This window comes from Lissotriton vulgaris, chromosome 5, assembly GCF_964263255.1.
Source record: "Lissotriton vulgaris chromosome 5, aLisVul1.2, whole genome shotgun sequence".
Lineage (NCBI taxonomy): Eukaryota > Metazoa > Chordata > Amphibia > Caudata > Salamandridae > Lissotriton > Lissotriton vulgaris.
The window spans coordinates 359,764,307-359,783,110 of record NC_141693.1 but is presented as its reverse complement, the minus strand read 5'-3'; the positions used below and the strand labels follow the sequence as shown (position 1 = coordinate 359,783,110).

At 46.4% G+C, this 18,804-nt stretch overlaps 1 protein-coding gene across 2 annotated transcripts in view; it reads left to right on the top strand.

The window, feature by feature from the left end:
• NOL9 (nucleolar protein 9) overlaps positions 1-18,804 on the top strand; it is a 180,786-nt gene that overhangs the window by 117,769 nt on the left and 44,213 nt on the right. For both annotated transcript variants that reach the window (XM_086921676.1, XM_086921675.1), the window contains exon 11: positions 18,075-18,208. In XM_086921676.1, the coding sequence (XP_086777802.1) occupies positions 18,075-18,208 (134 nt within the window). The remainder of the gene's footprint in view (positions 1-18,074; positions 18,209-18,804) is intronic.

Below are 18,804 nucleotides of genomic sequence, written 5' to 3'. Positions count from 1 at the left end.
CGGCGACTGTGCTGGAGCGTCGGCTGGCGGCTCAAAACTACGCGAGGCCAGGGATCCAGAGTCCCGACCACGTTGCTGCCGTGAGTACTGTGAGCTGGGAAACACGTGGAGGAACGGCCCGGGGAGGACTAATCCTCGACGGCTAATCCGCTGCTGTGAGTGCTACCACTGGTGGGGCAATTACGAGAAACGTTGCGCCGAGAGTGGCATGAGAGGCGATGCAGACGGCCTGTGGCCTAGTCCTTGAAGCGGAGCACTGGGGCACTACACACTTGGAGGAGGCAGAGGAGACATTTTGCTTAAGCAGAAGGACCTGCAGAAGTGGATTACTGCTGGGAACCCTAGCGGGCAGAGGATACTAATTAAGGCAGCGACGCTGAGGACACAGGCGCTGCCGGGCGCCATTTTGAGTTGGAGCTGCTGCGGCGCATCCATGGATGGCGAATGGTTGGGGCAGCGCCTGCTTGTCATGTGGTAGCTGAAGCTGGCCTTGGTGTATGGGAGACCGCGCTGTGGTGTTGCTGATCGGCTGCCGCCCTGGGACCCGGAATAGTGAGCGGTGAATCACGGACCTGTGGCGCTGACATGGATTGTGGAGGAAGGCGGCAAGAACGAAGGAGAACCCCCTACTGCGGTCTCCACTGTATTTCCACGCGGGGCTTGCTCTGGCCCCACTGGCAGCACATCATGGGCCGTACTGAGCCCAAGCAGGCAAAGCTATCCTTTGATGCCAGAAAGACAGTTGGCTCCAGCTCCAGAGATCGGACTGACCCAGATCCCCCAGAGGCGCGCAATGAGGATTGGAAAGCGCTCCTGGTAGGCATGCAACAGAGCCTCACCTCCATTGACTCCAAAATGGATGCAATGAATAGCCGTCTGGACAAGGTGGTGAAGAAACTGGATCAGCACGAGGAACGACTGAAGGAGGCGGAACGCGGAGTGTCGACCATGGAAGATGGGCAGGCACCACAAAGCAACACATGCTACAGATGGATAAGCTGTTGAAAGTCATTGCAGATAAAAATGAGGAGTTGGAGGCCCGTTCCCGAAAGGAACAACTTGAGAATACTAGGCCTTGCTGAAGCGACCAATACTGGCAGGCTGGAGGACTTCATGGAATGTCTGTGGGGGGAATTATTTGGCGAAGACTCGTTTCCCGCCCACATGACTATTGAGAGGGCGCACAGATCCTTGGCGGCGCGACCTCCACCTGGGCCAGTGATAGTGCGATTTTTTTTAAATTATCGCGATCGGGACACTGTGTTTCGTCTGGCCCGAGAGAAAGGGGGGAGTGCGCTATGACAACACCATTTTGGCTTTTCACCCTGACTTCACACAGGCAGTGCAGGAAGCCCACCGAAAGTTTGCAGTGGTACATGCCAAAGAGATCACATACGCCATGCTCTACCCTGCGAGATTGAAGATCAGCCATCGGGGGAATCAGCACCTCTTCAACTCTCTCCAGCAAGTTGAAGAATATCTGAAGCGGGACCGTAGCCCCGAACTAAGGGAAGAAGCCACCCGAAGACGATCCAGATCCCACTCGCCCCTGTCGGACCCTGGCTGACGGTGTGCTCCTGTGGCAGAGGGCAATTGTAATCCTGAACTGTAGACTCTAACTGCTGTTCCGAATTGGTGATGTATGTTCATCGTTTGTTTAAAGGTTGAGACTGGTATTGCCGCCTGGGCACTCGCCGTCGTCCCGTCATGGAGTACTCCGATGTCTCTGGGGACCAAATGAGTGAAATAGAACGGTAGAGTGAAAGTGCGGGAGCCCCTAGCGGTCCCCTCTGGTGGGCAATCCCCTGATTTAGAGTTTGAAATCGGGGTGTGGGAGTGTGAATGGATGTTATTGAGTTGGATGACTGGAGGGGGAGGGAGGGACATTCCTGACAAGTTGGGGGAGCCTGTGAGGGTAGGAGGGGGGAGGGGGGGCACAGGCACACAGAGGGATTGAGCAGGGCGGGTATGATTATAGCAATAGACTGATGAAGTTGTGTATGAAACATGGTGTGAGAAAACAAGGACCCCCTGGGTAGTGATAGCTAAAGACTCCTAGGGCAGGGTAAACGAGGTATGTGTACAAAAACTTCCTAGGCAATCTGAATGACAGACTACAGATAATGGAACCAAATAGAACTAGGAGTAGGCAAACAATATAAGAAAAAACATTAATAAAAATAAATCATGATTTTAATTGACATATTAAAAATCATATAAAGAACGGGTAGTTCAAGTTATATGACACACAATTACATAAAATGACACCATATACACTTTTTATAGATAAAAAGACACCAACATAAACCTAATAGTGTCTACAATATAAAATATAGGCACAAATTACTCGACGCGCGTTTCGGCGAAAACGCCTTCTTCAGGAGCCGCAAGTTACAATCTGTAATTACATATAAAAAGAGGATTTATTACAAACATAGCTCTGGGGAAATTTGCGTTGGAGAAATGCGTATATCTAAAACATGTCTATTACATTTTACAGTAACAATAAACATTTATTTATACATTATAATGTAGCCTTTAACCTAGAAATATAGAAGGTCTAACCTGTATATCTTGTGTCTGTTTTGTCATATAATAGACATATGAGAACACTTCGATCCTCAGACTCCCAATTACTGGTCTGCCCTCGCTACAGGTTAGTGACCAAGGGAGGGAGAGCCTTTTCAGTGCAAGTTCCTCAGCTATGGAACAGGCTGCCTGAGGTGCTGCGCCGGGAAGGGAATCTATTACGATTCAGGAAGAGTCTAAAAACATTTCTGTTCCGCAAAAGCATGAGCACAGTATAATCTGCTATGACCTCAGCTTTCATCCTGCTAAGTTATTGTCTGTTACCATCTTTCCAGGCGCTTAGAGACCTGCAGGTGATTAGGCGCGATATAAAAACTCACTAACAATAACAATATATTTAAACCAGAAAATTGTGCAGTACTCACTCTACAGAATTAATATCTCGAGAGAACAGATGATTGGCCTCTCTATACAAGATATATTAATAGCAACAACATTGATATAGCTCAAATACCGAGAGATGTAAAAAACACATTAGATGAGGCCACTCTCTATATAACATATTTGGAACTTTGACCTTGACATAACTTCAATGTAGGATACTGGTATTTGGTGATCATAGCTTACTAGCCAAAGATGTGGTTCTTAAATAATTAGCACGATGGCATTATATAACATGGACATTGATTTAACATAGATATGTTCATGACTTACTGGTCAAAAGCAACCGAGGGATGTTCTTATCAGATGAAGGACACAGTAACAGAGTACCTAAGACACGAGCAAATGATGTGTGATAAGTATAAAAAAAATATATATAAAAAAAGTTTTCAGACCAATGATATATTGTAACAAGACAAATCATTAAATCAATAAACACAGTGATTCCATACATATGCAAACCCATGTGGAATATCGTCTCATCTGGTTGAAAATACTAAGATGTGGGGCCTCAGGACATAGACTAGAATAGTAATATCTAAATTAATCCAAAATACAAAAGTTCAAGAATACTGTCTATGATACCTGTGTAGCTGGTAAATGGTTTCTGTGCTTGAAGTAGTGTAAACAGATGGGGCAAATGTATGAAACACGGCCCATAGTACTGGTATTCAGAATGACCTGAATGTAATGACATGGAATGTTAGGGGACTCAATGACCCAACGAAGCGGAGGCAGGTATTGAGTTATTTAGAGCGCCATCAAGTCCATATTGCCCTGTTACAGGAGACACACCTCCCCCATGGAGGGACTTCTCAGTTTGCCCCACGCTGGGCCTCTCACAGATGCTTCGCTTCCTACTCCAGTTACTCTGGGGGGGTTGCTATCCTTGTCAGGAAGGGGGTGAGATTTGTTCTGGGAGGAATAGACCCTGACCCTGACCCTGAGGGCAGATACTGCTTACTTTGGGGGAGGCTGAACTCTCATGACGTTGTGATTGCGAATTATTACGGCCCTAATATAGATGACGTACACTCCCTTCTTATACTAAGGAGCAAGCTTAGCACGTTGGGAATCACCTATGTGATATGGGGTGGATAATAGATCCTAAATGTGACCGTTCCCATGCAGTAGCAGCACATTACACTATCCCACATTTCAGGACATTTTGGAGTCAGGTTACTTACTAGACTCGTGGCTGCACCTACACCCTGCTAGGAGAGAAGGAAAGCACCACTCTGCAGTGCACAACACAGGCTAGATTAGACTATGTGCTGGTAGCAAGGGGTATGGTACATTGGATAGGCAAAGCATTGCATCTGGCCCGCACGCACTCGGATCACTCCCCAGTAATAGTGACACTGAACCCCCCGGTGGATCTTCCCCCTTCTGGGTTGGCGATTGAATCCACGTCACCTGCATGATGCAGTGTTCAAAGCGGAGTTGGAACAAGACATTAATGACTTTTTTACAAGGAACATTGTCTGTGGCCAGCCTAACGACTGTGTGGGAGGCATTTAAGGTGACAGTCAGTGGGTGGTGCATTGCCAAAGGGGGGTTTATACTTCGGGACCTCAGACGGGATTTGCAAAAACTAGAAGTGGAACTGAAAATACTGGAAAGTGAAATAGGGGCTGGGGGTGACTCTGGGGAACTGCGTGCTACACTGAGAAAGAAAATATCTGAATATGAGGATGCAGCGGATAGGGAGAGCAAATTCCAAGGGAAACATCATGTGGCCGGGTGTATGGGGAGGGAGATAGACAGGGTAGGCACTTGCTGGCGCGATACGGGCCCCCAGGTTTCAGAACTATGTAATGGAATTGCAAGACGACCAGGGATGTGTGTGAGGGATCTCCCAGACCAAATGGATATCCTGGTGGGATTTTATACAAAGCTATACACTTCGCAGAAGGTCGCCCCATTGGACCTTTAAGGCTATCTGGAAGATAGAGCATTGGCGTGGCTTGGGGACACACAGCGCAAGTTCTTAGCGCTTGACCTGGAAGTCGATGAGATTACGGAGGCCATCATGACCATGTCGTCCGGGAAAGCACCGGGGTCTGATGGTCTTCCTATAGACGTACAAGACCTTTGTGTCTACCCTTGCACCCATACTTAAAGCAGTGTTCTTTGAGGCTCTGGAAGAGGGTTGCCAGCCGGCCACCATGAGGGCGGCACAGATGTCACTGTTAAAACCCGGCAACACACAGCTACTGTGTGACTCATATAGGCCTCTATCACTTCTCAATAGTGACACAAAAATCCTAGCCAAAGTACTGGCAACGCGGCTTAATTTGCTCCTACAAAAACTAGCATTACCTGACCAGGCGGGCTTCGTGCCCCATCGGGCGACAGCTCATAATGTACGAACACTCTAAGCGGTCCTGCTAGACATAGACCCTAAGAGCGCGGCGGTGGCGGTCTTTTTGGACGCCACCAAAGCGTTCAACTCTGTAGAATGGGACTACCTGATGGGGGTACTGCTCTATATGGGGATGCCCTTTTCTTTTGTCAATTGGATTCGGCTACTATACACTCAGCCATGTGCCAGAGACCTACTTAACGGCTCCAGGTCTGCGAGCTTTCCGGTTGCCATGGGCACGAGGCAAGGGTGCCCACTCTCCCCAGTCTTATTCGCCTTAGCGATAGAGCCCCTTGCTGCGAAGCTGCGACAGCACCATAACCACAGGAACCTCATATACCCGGCAAGGCAGCTGCTAGTGTCGCTCTATGCCGACGACATAATGTTGTATGTTCACAAGCCACAAGATAATTGAAACCCAATTCTGAGGGAAATCACTAAATTCGGGGCAGTGGCTGGTGAGCAAATAAACTAGAGCAAGTTGGCGGTATTCCCCTTGACCGACCACACTCGACCACATCAACTGGATTACTCCCTGACATGGGAGACAGAGGATTTTAAATATCTGGGCATTCAAGGTCACCAGGGATCTTGGACGCCCTATTGAGGCTTAATTACGGACAGGCAATGGATAAGGCGACCGATAATATCTCCAAGTGGATCAGACTACCCCTTTCGATGGCAGGGAGGATATCATTGATTAAAATTAACATACTTCCGAAGTTCTTATATTTATTCATAAACATTCCATATCACCCGGGAGCATTCTTTTTTTCATTCGCTCCATGTAAATGTAAATTGATACTTGTATAGCGCACTACTCACCCGCAAGGTCTCAAGGCGCTCGTACGAATACCGCTGTGGAACCCATCCTGGCTTTCCCTGTGAGGCGTCCACTCCTGGGCACCCACAAGGTGGAGGCCAGGCATCCTTAGCGTTGTGGGGGCCGTTGTGGAGATTAAGCAAGCTATTGCCCAGAGTTGCAAAGTGGGACTCCATAATTGAAATAGGCACCGAGGCGAGAATTATCAGGTCCGTGGAATTTTGAGCACAAGACCCGCCGAGGCGGGGAATTGAACCCTGGTCCTGGGCTAGACCTCTGCATCAGGGTCTGCCGCTCTAATCATTGAGCCACACTTATCCTTCTCCATTCACAGTTGGTGCGCCTTATTTGGGGGGGGGTAAGCAAGCACGGCTGAAATTAAATACACTCATGTTGCCGTATCGAATTGGAGGGTTTGATGTCCCTAACTTCGAGCAGTAATATTATAATGCGCAGGCACACTTTGTGATATACTGGTTTCACCCACCTCCGTATATGCCTCACCTTGCAGTTGAGGACAGATACATGACCCCTGTCCTGACATCTGAGTATTGTTATACGCCCTCTAGGGTGCGGTACGATCCCTCCACAGTGGACTGCACAGTCCGAGTGTGGAACTGGTTCGAAAACGTGGAGCGTATACAGCTGATGTACTCCCCTAGAGTGCTCCTGCGCCACTGCCCGCGGTTGTCTGTCACGGGTGAAAAAATTTGCCAACAGGTGCTTGACAGGCTGAAGTTGGGAGGGAAATTCCCCTCGAAAGACCAGTTTTTGGGGATCAGGCGTACTCTTTCATGGAGGTGTTTCTGTACACGCGCCTTCGGCAAAGTGTCAAAGCCCTAACTCCGGAGTTCCTGCAGGAACCAGAGACATTTACGTCATTACATTTAATGTTGCAACCCGAGGCCCCTACACATGTTTCTATGCTATATAAACGGGTGCGTTGCGCCCCCCTTGCTCACTCTGTTCGGGCCCGCCGGGAGTGGGATGCGGGCCTAGACAGCCCCCTGACGGATGAGCAGTGGGAGGCGGCCTGTCTTCAAACGGAAGCCATATCTGGTAATTGCAGGCTTTGACTGGTACTTTACAAGTTCCTTCACCGACTATATCATACCCCCGGAGCAGCTGCATAGGATACACCTTAGAGAGGACGACAGATGTCTGAGATGTGGTATGGGAGGGGTGGGCTTTATGCATTTGGCCTGGAGATGCCCTCGCGTGGCTGCATTCTGGGAGGAAGTCTTTGCAGGGTTAACTAGCATGGTAGACACATCGCTATATCTGTCTCCCCTCAGGGCCCTGTTGGGATTGATGGATGACCTGATACAAACGCCGCACAAACACTTTCTGGCCATAGGACCCAGACATTTTCTCGCTTGGCTAGTGGACTTCTGAATATTGACTCAACAATTCGGCTGACTTGATGGGCTTTGCTATCCCGAGTGTGAGGGGAGGGGGTTGTTGGGGCAGGGAGAAGGGATGGGGAAGCGGGAAGGGAGCAATATGGGATACGAGTTTATAAGAGTAATTGCATTGAAAGGGCAGGCTGCCCCATTTGAGATTGTATGTCATCTATCTTTATGCAATAAAGATTTTTGAACAGTAAAAAAAAACCAATATAAACATTTTATGTGCAATAGGGCAAAAAAATACATAAAAGGATCAGGACACATAAACCCATTTCAGTTGCTTCTTCCTTTTTTTCCTTGCTCTAACTGCTGCTACTAAAAAGCTCGCAATACTGAAAGTTTCCCAAGGATTGCTCAGCAATTGCAGGTATAAAAGAGCTGGTCTCGCCTGCAAAAACCCTTTCTTTTTTAAAACTGGCAGAATATAACGCCTGCGAATAGGTCAATAAAAGTCGCAGAATAAGACCAAATGCATAGTATGTTGCTTCGAAAAACAATCGCAATAGCGTGGACCCAGGCCTTCTAACTTGGCCCAGCTTAAAGGATCAGCCAGAAAAAAATTTAAATAGTTAAACCTAAATAGCGTAAAAAAAAAACGATGTTGGGACTTGGTAACAGTATCCAAGTAAGGCTCCATAAAATAGGACTTTTTTAGGAGCTGGTGGGCACGGACACTGGGTTTCAATAATTCCAAGGCCTATCTTTCCGATGTTGCTATGCGCAGAAATGAGGTCTTGGCCCACACAAGATCTTTTTTACATATATTTTCTGGGCTATCAAACCAGTTTAGTCGACCTAACCACTCCGCTGTGATTTTCCAATGTCTCAACCATGGTATACTACTTGCCCTATCTAGAGCCATGCAATCTCGTATGATCTGTTTACTTAACACTAAATCAGGATTAAACCAGATCGAGATCCATTTGAGAACGGGAGACATTCTAATCAGATCAGAAACCTAACCGAGACCCACCTTGATTAATTGTATCCGAGGATGTGGATTGAGGGACGGAGAGCAGGCTTCTTAGAAACTTATTTTCAACAATTTTGAGCTCTGGGCAGTCATTATAGCCCCATATTTCAGAGCCATACTTCACTATAGCAATGCTCTGGCCTTATAAATATTCAACAAGGCCTGCAAGAGCTTGGCACCCAACCTCCGGGAGAAGTCAAGAACCGCCCCTGTTGATCTAGCCATAGCAATTGTCTTCTCCCTCCTTTGCGCAACCCATGAACACCTATCATCAAATAAGACGACCAGGTACGGGAATGTGTGTATTCTAGTTAGTTCGGTCCCTCCACGGTAAAGCGTTTTGGCTACCTTTGACTTTCCTCTCGGGCTCATGATGTGACATTTTCCAGGTTAACATTTAAGTCTAATGAGCCCATGAAATTTGTGAAGGCGGTCAACAAATGCCATAGCCCGACGGCTGTACGTGCTAATAATGCTGCTTCATCTGCGTAAAGCAATGCTGGAATCCGTCAGTTCCTTAAATGGGGAATATCCTTAGCAGTTCTTGCTAAGGCTGGTTCAAGATGGTTAATATAAAGGGCAAATAAGGGCGCCAGGATGCAGCCTTGTCTAACTCATTTAGTGACAGCTAGGTTCTGCGTAAGATTACCCTTTTGGTCAAACTTTACTGCCGCCGTAAGGTCCCTGTGCAGGTCCGCCAAAAAATATACAACAGTCTAATCCATCCCCATTTCTAATAATATATCCCAGAACTTAGACCTGTTCACCCGGTCAAACTCAGAGGAAAGGTCCATAAAGGCGAGATGTAAGGTCCCTTTCTTGTAATGTAATGTAATGTAAAAAATTCTTATAAAGCGCGGCTTACACCGGACGGTTTCTTGGCGCTGTTCACTTATTCGGTAAGAGGCATAAGGGGGAGGTGAGAAGTGCTTATGTGTAGATGCTGCGGAAGAGGTGAGTTTTGAGGAGAGACCTAAAGTGAGGGTAGGAAGGAGAGAGTCTAAGTTTCAGCGGGAGAGAGTTCCAGAATGAGGGGGCCAGGAAAGAGAATCTGAGACCTCCGTGTTTTTTGCGCCTGAACCTAGGCGTCTGGAGGAGCGCATGGTGAGAAGATCGGAGGTGCCTGGAGGGAGGGTAAGGGTGCAGAAGGGAGGAGATGAAGGAGGGACCGATGCCGGCCAGAGATTTGTGGGTCAAGCAGCCTAGTTTGAACTTGCAACGCTCCGATACAGGAAGCCAATGAAGGGCTTTGAGCAGAGGGCGGACGTGGTGATGTTTAGGTTGATGGTAGATCAGGCGAGCTGCCTGATTCTGTATCAGCTGTAATCTTTTGATTTGATATTGTGGGATGCCTGCATACAGGGCGTTGGCATAGTCGATCCGGGAGATGACTAATGCCAGCAGTGCCAAGGTGAGGGCTTCGGTGGTCAGAAAATGGGCTATTTTCCGGATCTTCCTAAGCTGGAAAAAGCAGGAGGACACAGTGGCACTGACCTGGTGCTTCATTGAGAGATCATGGGAGATGTAAACCCCCAGGCTTTTCACCTTGTCAGCAGGGCAAGGAGAGGGGCTGAGGGAAAGGGGCCAGAAGGTGGAATTCCAGGGAATGGATGGGCCTCTAAGAACAAGCTCCGTCTTGTCGGGGTTAAGTTTAAGATGGTGAGCGCCCATCCAATTACTGATGTGGCAAAGGGTGGACTGAAAGTCTTGGGCCGCTTCATCCGAGGAGTCGAGATTGAAGACAAGCTGAATGTCATCTGCATAATTAAATGCAGTGACATTCCTTCCCCGGAGGGAAATGGAGTGGCCATTGTATATTTCCCTATCAAAAGGTAGAGGTTAAGACTCTGATCCATGGTTCCTCTGCCTTTTCTAAAACCATATTGGAGGTCTGACGGGACATCCCGCTCGTCAATCCACCCTGTCAGTCTGCTGAGGACCACTCTCCCCAACAACTTGACGGTGGAATCGATCAGCGATATTGGCCTGTAGCACCTTGGATCCCCCAGTCGCCTTTTTTAAATACAGGGACAATAATAGATGTTGACCATGATTTGCCAGTAATTTTGACCATCAATTAATATCTAACCTAAAAAGATCAGCTGGGACCCCATCTGAGCCCGGTGCTTTATTACAAGACATTTGGGCTATAGCCACAGCCACCTCTTGTGCAGAGAAAGTTATACTAAAAGCAGCAATAGGGCAGGTAGTGCCTGCATTCGCCTGATCAAGTTGCTCCCCATAGATATATTTAAAATGGGAGAACCGAAGCTCTTCAGGAATGTTACACTCCACTATGTTAGTCCCCAAGTCAGAAAAGAAGGGTCTGTTAACAATCTCCCAAAATTTCGCACTATTATTGAGCACATCTACAGACAATAGATCGTCCCAAGCCTCTTTTTAATTTCAGATTTGCGATTACGTAGTGCCCGCTTGTACTCCGTCCTTAGCATAACTATTCTATTTCTGTCCTGGATATTTGCTTCAGGGCGAGTAATAAGTTCCGGCCGTTGCAATCAAACCACCACGCGCTGCCTATTGAACACCTTCTTTTATAGGTAGGGAGAGGGCACTATCTACCTGTTTACAAATCTTCTCAAAAGCTCAACAGTTGCCTCTCCTCCTTGGGTGCTATCTAAACAGAGAGCCATCTCTGTGCCTACAAGATTTAACATGTTGGTCAAAAAGAGGTTTGGTACCACCTTGACCCATTTCAATCTCCGCCCTTGATCTCTTGTTCTCAATATGGGATCAAGGGCCCTAATCTCCCTCCCCCCCCCACCCCCCTCTCCCCCTGTGGTGTTTACACAACCCCTTAGACTAATATGCATAGGGTTGTGATCACTAAAATGCGACCATTGTACCACATATTCCTTTACGTAGGGAGCTAAAATTGTGCTACAGACCCCTACCTTTGCAAGTAGCAATACCCACCCCTTAGTCTCTCCTGTTTGGGAGTACCAACCCAGAATCTGAGTGTCCTCTAAGTATCCCCCTTGTGTAGAGTGTTCGAAGTGGGTCTCTGCATTACCACCTGGACCAAGTTCATCAAACACCTGGCACTTTTTTTGACAAAGATGAATGTTAAAATCGCCCAGTAAAATAATCGAGAACGGAGCTGTTTGTTTATCTCTATAGGCCTGTAAGAAGTGACTAAGCGTACATAAATGTTCATTGATCCGTAACATATCAAAAGAATTAAAAAAATTATTAAGAAGCCTCGGCGCATGTGCTGGATTAATCTCAACCGCTAGATAGTTCACTGATTCTGTATCTAATTTACAATAACTTCCTTTGATTTTTAGGGAGATCAGTGTGAGCAAGCCACCCTTCGCCTGACCTGTAGCTGATGTTTGCGCAACCTCTGTAAAAGAGGTGTAACCATTCAGCCAAAATCTGTTTTCTAAATCCCATATTTCCTGGAGCCCCAATATGTCCTATTCCTTCACTAAACCAGGCCACGAGGGATCATCAGACTAATTTTTTAGGCCAGCTGTATTCCACCTTAAAATTTTCAGGGTATCTGTCCATATTTCTGCCTCTCGTGTTGATACACTCTTGCTGGAGCCAGACTGACTCCAATAGGTCTGACCTCATGTAGGAGTATAATTTGATAGTCAATCATTGGAGTCTTATGGGCTCAAAGGAGCAAATCTATTGGTCATTTCTAATGTGTTTCCAGTAATTCTAGAGCCTGTGGCCACCCCAGATGTAGACAATCTGACAGTTTGTGTTTTCGTGTTCTCACTATTAAAATTGGATTCTCTAAGCGACCCCTGGGGAACCCACCCGGTCTGTGGTCTTTCTACAGTGTGATTGAACTTGGGATGTAGAATTTACATCTACATTTTTCCTAGGTGGGCGATAAAAAAAAGCCCAAAGGGAGTGTTCTAATTTCACCTGGGCTACCATCACCATGTTCTTCAAAAAGTAAAGGGGCTACATTAGGCTGATTAAAATTCACCACAATACAATCTCCATTGACTGTCTTCAAACCCTGGCCGACCCACCCCACACGTCTCACCATAATATGTGAAGCTGCTTTGGTCCCACCCTCTGATAGTCTTGTACACCAATGGAAAAATTTGCTAATCAGTTTTTCTGAAGATTCGCTATCTTTAAGATAAGGGGCCCCAACTAGGACAGCTGTAAGAGGGGTGGCCTCCGGGGGCAGGTGAAGCCTACATTTATTCCCCTGCCCTCGTGAGGACTGCCTATGCCTCTCTCTTTCCGCTGAAACTGCTAAGTGTTCAGACAGTGTTTGGGACCCTCCAGGAATCAAAGAAACACCAGATTCAAGATTATTAGAGACTCTATTATCTAAATTACCCATAGGGTTCACCTGGTAAGAAACCACAGGTCGCGCTCCCTCAAGTGCTTCAGCCTGGTTATGACTTATACCCAAATGGGCTCCTAGTACCTTGGCTGGAGTCGGCTCCCTCATGCTCTTTAGGTGTAAATCTCTTGAAGTCATTTTAGTTAAAAGGCTCCAAAGTAATTTCAATACAACTAAACAGGTCCTCTTTAAAAGCCCCCCAAAAGGTCTCAATATGCGTTGTATGGTAGTCTCAGCTGCTGGGGAAAAAGTACTTTGGACCCATCTTCCATGCCCTCCGCGCCACTCCACCTGGCTCCCGGTTGATGATCGGTCGTATTAGTCCCCATCTTTATGCCCTTTCTCAGTTTTCTTTTATTTTTGACCCCCATCACCTGAAGTCAGATCACACTGCTTTGACCTACCACTGGCCAAGAGAACCTGTAATGTGCGAGCTTTCAGGAATGAGGTGGTCATCCAGGCTAAGGCTGTTCTATTAAAGACCTAGTGTCCCCGTTATTTCTACAATAATGGAATGGGACACAGTGTTGAAGACCAAACTGACATCTAAGAAAATTAGCATGGCTGTTCCACCCTAATTCAGGAGTGGTCTTGGATGTTCCATGATACCTAAGAGGGCAAATTCAGTGCTATGCCCAGCCATAAAACCAGATTGTGAGATGTGTAGGAAGTTTTGGGCTTCCACAAAAGTGGTTAGTAGCAAATTCACATGTTTCTTCAAATTTTTGGAGAAGACAGGCAGCATTAAAATTGGTCTAAAGTACGACCAGTTGGTGGGGGTCGTTACCGCTTTTTTTAAAGCGGTAAGATCATGACCTGCTTCCATGTCTATGAAACATAACCCACATGTAGAAAGTAATTGAGAAAATTAACCACCAGTTGTAGTAGATGAGGGCCCATGAGGTGGAGCTAAGTCGGTGGGAGGGGATCTTGCTGAGAGCCTGATTTAATCGACTGTAACATAGTCAAACAAAAAATGAGGGGTGTCCAGAAGAGACAACGACTTCATTTTAGGAGACTTGTTCAGGGTATTATTTTTTTCCTATTGGAACGTGCTCCCATGCATTGGTGTTGGGAGCAAATAGAGTAGCCTGCTTTTCTTCCATTTGACCCTTTGCCATATGGTGTTCAATGTCCGCCACCTTTTTGACAAAGTGGGCCAGTTCTTCGCATCTTGAGGGTGATAGCGAGGTACCTGGAAATGTTTTGTTAGGGTCAGAGTTCCTTGACCACGTTGAAGAGAGTCTTGGGGAAGTTTTGGGCATTGGAGATTTTGAATGGGGAAAAAGACGCCTGAGCTGCCCTGCAGAGCCCGTGAAGATTTGTTATAGCTGTTTTGTATTTAGATTGTGACTGTCAGAAGACTTTCTCCAAATCCTTTTGAAGCCCTTGCACCGTTGCAAGAATATATAGACAAATATTTCCTGGATACAGTTGTTATTTTGGGTTAATTACCTTCCCCTTTTTTGCTGAGGGAATGCAGTGGTGTATGATAACGGTTATTGTAGGAAAGTGCCAATTTCTGACATGGTCGCACCCACTTTTCGCTTGGTATTCAATAAAATTTTGACTAGAAGTACACTGGGTTCCTGCTAACCAGGTCCCCAGTGCCAGTTTTCTTTCCCTAAACTTTATAATTGTTCCCCCAATTGGCAATTCATGTGGCACCCCTATAAGTCCCTAGTAAATACAGTATGGGTACCGAATAGTGTCCCGTGGCTGCCGCATGTATTGTGCTAAGCCTAAGGGACCACTCGCCTAACTCATGCTTGACTGCCATTGCAGGCTGCGTGTCTTGGTGCAGACAAAAGTAAAAACACAACCTGGCCCACTACAGTGTGCCATGGCTACAGATACTGCATACAGTATATGTACTTTACCCCTACAGCAGCAGGCCTTATAACTCCATGGCCGTATGCACTGTACTGCATGTGTCAGCATTATCTGCATGATCAGATATGACCCTGTGCTGGCCAGTACCATTCGTGCCAGTACAAGTCACTAGGGAAGCCATTTTAAGTACATGGGCTGGACACTGGTAAAAACGAGTTCTCCCCAGTTACATGATGGCTTAACTGAAACCAAAGACGTTTGGTAACCATCTTTTATTAATAAGCCATTAATGATTCCATTGATAGATTTATTAATACATGCACCCAGAGGACACCTTAGATGTGCCCCCTGAAAACATAACAGCTGCTAGTATGCTGGCTGGCTGACTGGTCCTGGCCTGCCTGCCACAACAGACTGGTTTCTAACTCCCAGAGGTGTGGGCCATTGCTCTCACAAGGTCAGAAACAAAGTTTGCTCCGGTAAATGTTGTCCAGACCCACTTCCAGCAGGATGACCTGTAAATGTGCATTCCAAGGTGGGGGCTTCAAAGAGGCTGCTGCATTTGGTATGCACTCTGACTGTCCTCCTCCCCGACCAGGGCCCATTTAATTTGGCACCAGAAGAGTTAGTAGTCAGAGAGATGTGTTCACCCTAAGGCTAGCTCCACCCCTAAGGTGAGCTACCTGATGTGGACACAACATTTCAGAGTCTGCCATCTCTGTGATTGCAGAATTGGGAACTCTGGGACAGAGTTATGCACATTTCCCACAGGAAGTGGTCATTTAGGAGGTGTAGTGACTCCAGGGGTATGTAGTCTATTGACTACTACCCTACATTTCCTAACACCCCTATATTTAGTATGGAGTGCCTGGCGCCAGCAAATCAGATCATGCCGACCTGAAAGAACATAGATGCTGAAGAGTCGTAAAAGCAAAAACAGAAGACCAGCCTGTATGCTCTCCTCCACAATTGCACCAAAGGTGACTCACCCAGCAGCAGTCTATGCCTTCAAAAACCTGGGAAGACTTCTAGCCTTCAACCAAGTCCCAGGAACTCCAGTGGAGTAGCAGAGCTACTCCCCTGCATCCTGCAGAAACCCCCAAAAGAACTTTGAGGACACCGTACTGCCAAAAACCTGACACCGGAAAGCACTACTGCATCAGTGCCCCCTAGCCCGAGTTGAAGTGGGCCAACTGTGCCAGTGTAGTCCCCAGACTTTAAGTCCAGGTGGGTTTCCCAGCTGTGGACAAAAACCAGACTCCTCAGAACAGCACAACTCCTACGAAGAAAAGGTTTTTCCTTTCTATTTAGGCGGATATGGTCACGGTTGTTGCTGAAATCCATCTCTCATTACTTGATCGAGGAAGTAGTAGATGCCCCTTTACTTCTAAAAATAGAAAAAGGGAGGCTAGATTAAATCCTTGTGATCCCTGCCATAGCAGAGCTTCACTTCTACTAATACGCTTGTACATAAATCAACACGAAGGCTGGCTGCCAAATGGTGACTCGAGCACATTTAAACCAATCAAATCGGTAATTTCCCAATGTCACAAACTACTTCAAGAACAGAAAGGTATCATACGAGAGTTCAACCAGAGCCAAACCCATAATAAAGAGCTTGCACAATTTCATTTGTTTTTCCTTTAAATCACATTTTGAAATGTGCTTAAGTAATTGGACTAGTTTGAAGAATTCTCATTGATTAAGAAAACATACTTATAGCAGCCTGGTGTTTCTGTTCCATAAGTAGCTAACTAGTAATCGAATATTGTAAGCTTCTTAGTTGATTCAAAATGCATTTGTTTTATTTGAGTTTTATATAGCGCTGGCTAGACCCGGAGGTATCCGAGTGCTTTACATAAGGCTCCACAAAATTACATCAGTTACTAGAAAAACATTTCAAGAGCGTAGAAGACTAGATAAATGGAGCTTAGAAGGGAAAGGGGGTAGGGTAAAGGGGTAGAAGGGAAATAGGATAGAGAGACGGAGAGTCTGCCCAAAGTTCGGCTGGGTAGGTGACTGCCGAGGGGGGAAGTCCACAGCCCATCTCCTCTATAGTTATCAGGTACCCTCCCTGGGCATCGGCCAAATAGCTAGGTCTCAATGAGAACATGTAAAAAGCATAGGGGAGGAGATAAATGGAGCATAGAGGGGGAAAGGGGGTAGAGTAAATGGGTAGGAGGGAGAATGTGACGGAGAGACGAAGGAAAGTCTGCCCAAAGTCCGGCTTGGTAGGTGACAGCCAAGGGGGAAGTCCACAGCCCATCTCCTCTTTAGCTATCGGGTAGCTCCACCAGGCATCGGCCAAAAAGCTAGCTCTCCACGGTCAGAGGTAAGTTCATAGATTCAGTATCCTGATGGGTAGGCCGGTTGGGGGATTGGTTCGAGCTCTGGTCGATGTCTGTTTTTTCCCTCCAGAGTAGTAGCGCAACGTGGTAGGAGCCACTGTGGCAGCTATCTTGGGGTCAGGCAAGGGATTCTGGCCTTGGTATAAAACTCAGGCCTCCCCGGCGCCATGAGGCTGCCACCCAGTACAGCGCAGTTCTTCCTCAGATGTAACTCCCAATGTCCCCTCAGCCCTGGCACACAGTAAAGGGTGGTTAGAGAATACGTTCTCTCCACCGGGGCCTTTGAGTCCTCTTAACTGGAGTGGGTGCTGTCTCTTACATCACCTCCTCACTGTACCATGTTGCAGCTCTATCTTAAGGGTGAGGCGATCTCATGGAATTAGGTTGTGTGATTGTGTGCTCATTGTTTGTTCCGCTTGTGATCCAATTTACATGCCCGGGATCAATATTGCCGAGAGGGTACAGCAAGCCCTGGTTTGCGTTGCGTCGTTATCCAGTGCCACAGTAATGGCTCGTGGTCCTACGTGGCGATCTGTGAGATATTGACACGGGACTGCTAGGCGAGCGCAAAGTGGATGTAGTGTGCGTACTATGCCCCTGATGGATGCACCAGCTATGTTCAAGTCATGCGGCCATTTAAAAGGATCACTTTCAGCTGCCTTATGGTTTGTGAGGCAACTTATGCATGTCCACTTTATTTTGACCTACGTATAGTAAAAAGTGAATGATGTCTAACTCGCTGGGTAATTGACTACATATTTTTATGCAACTTTCCAAGTGACACCATTTCTGGGGTAAACTAGTGCAAATTGACATGAGCTAGTGTAATGCTGCCCTGTTTCTTTGTGGACTATTTCGGGAAAAAGTTAAGGATCGCATTGATCATAAAAAGGGTTAAAATGTTTTTAACACTGTATAGCTCTGAGCTAAAAGACAAATGCCTACCTCACCTTTATTTGACTTCATGAAAGTCATGTAACAAAATTAAAAGACAAACTGTTTAATCTCGTTTTTAAGGAATTGTACGAGGGATTGACATGGAGAAGAAAGTATACCATATACTGACCCCAGTGGCATCTCAACGGTTGAAGCTAGTAAACTGCCTGCTCGTTGGCAGCATCACTGTTCCACACAGTATCTTTAAGAACCAGGTAAGGCAATCAATTTTAGTGTGCAGTTTTTTGGTAATTTGGTATCCAAAACTGCCAAGATACTACTGTAGAATTTATAGTGTTGTGTTGCATTTGTATGGTTGTTGCTAATAAGCACTAGTATTACTTTATTTCTGCCATTATTATGACATCACAACCATTTTAGATTGTAGTCTTATTTGTTTTCTTATTGTTAATGAGAACTTATGTTGGGCTCATTCTACCATTATTATGGCAGCCCTCTCCATTGCTGTCTTGAGTCTGATTTATTTCCTTTTGGTGGCTGACCAAGACTGTGTGATTTTGCCAAGGGGCGGTATCTTGGTCGAATAAAACGCTAATTATTTAAATAGGCTGTGTGGACAGTTTCACATACTTGTGTTTTTGTTAACAATAAATGATTATCCAGAAGGTCTTGATTTATGTAGAAAAATATGCTGCATACAATTCATTATCACCTGAATTGGTGTGGTGGATGGTGGAAGTTGTGGAATTGCTTTGTTTCATAGTGGGAATCTAATGAAGATGCACCAAAACAATATGCTCAACAGTCCAGATGACATCCACTAGTATTATATTACATGCACTTGTTAATT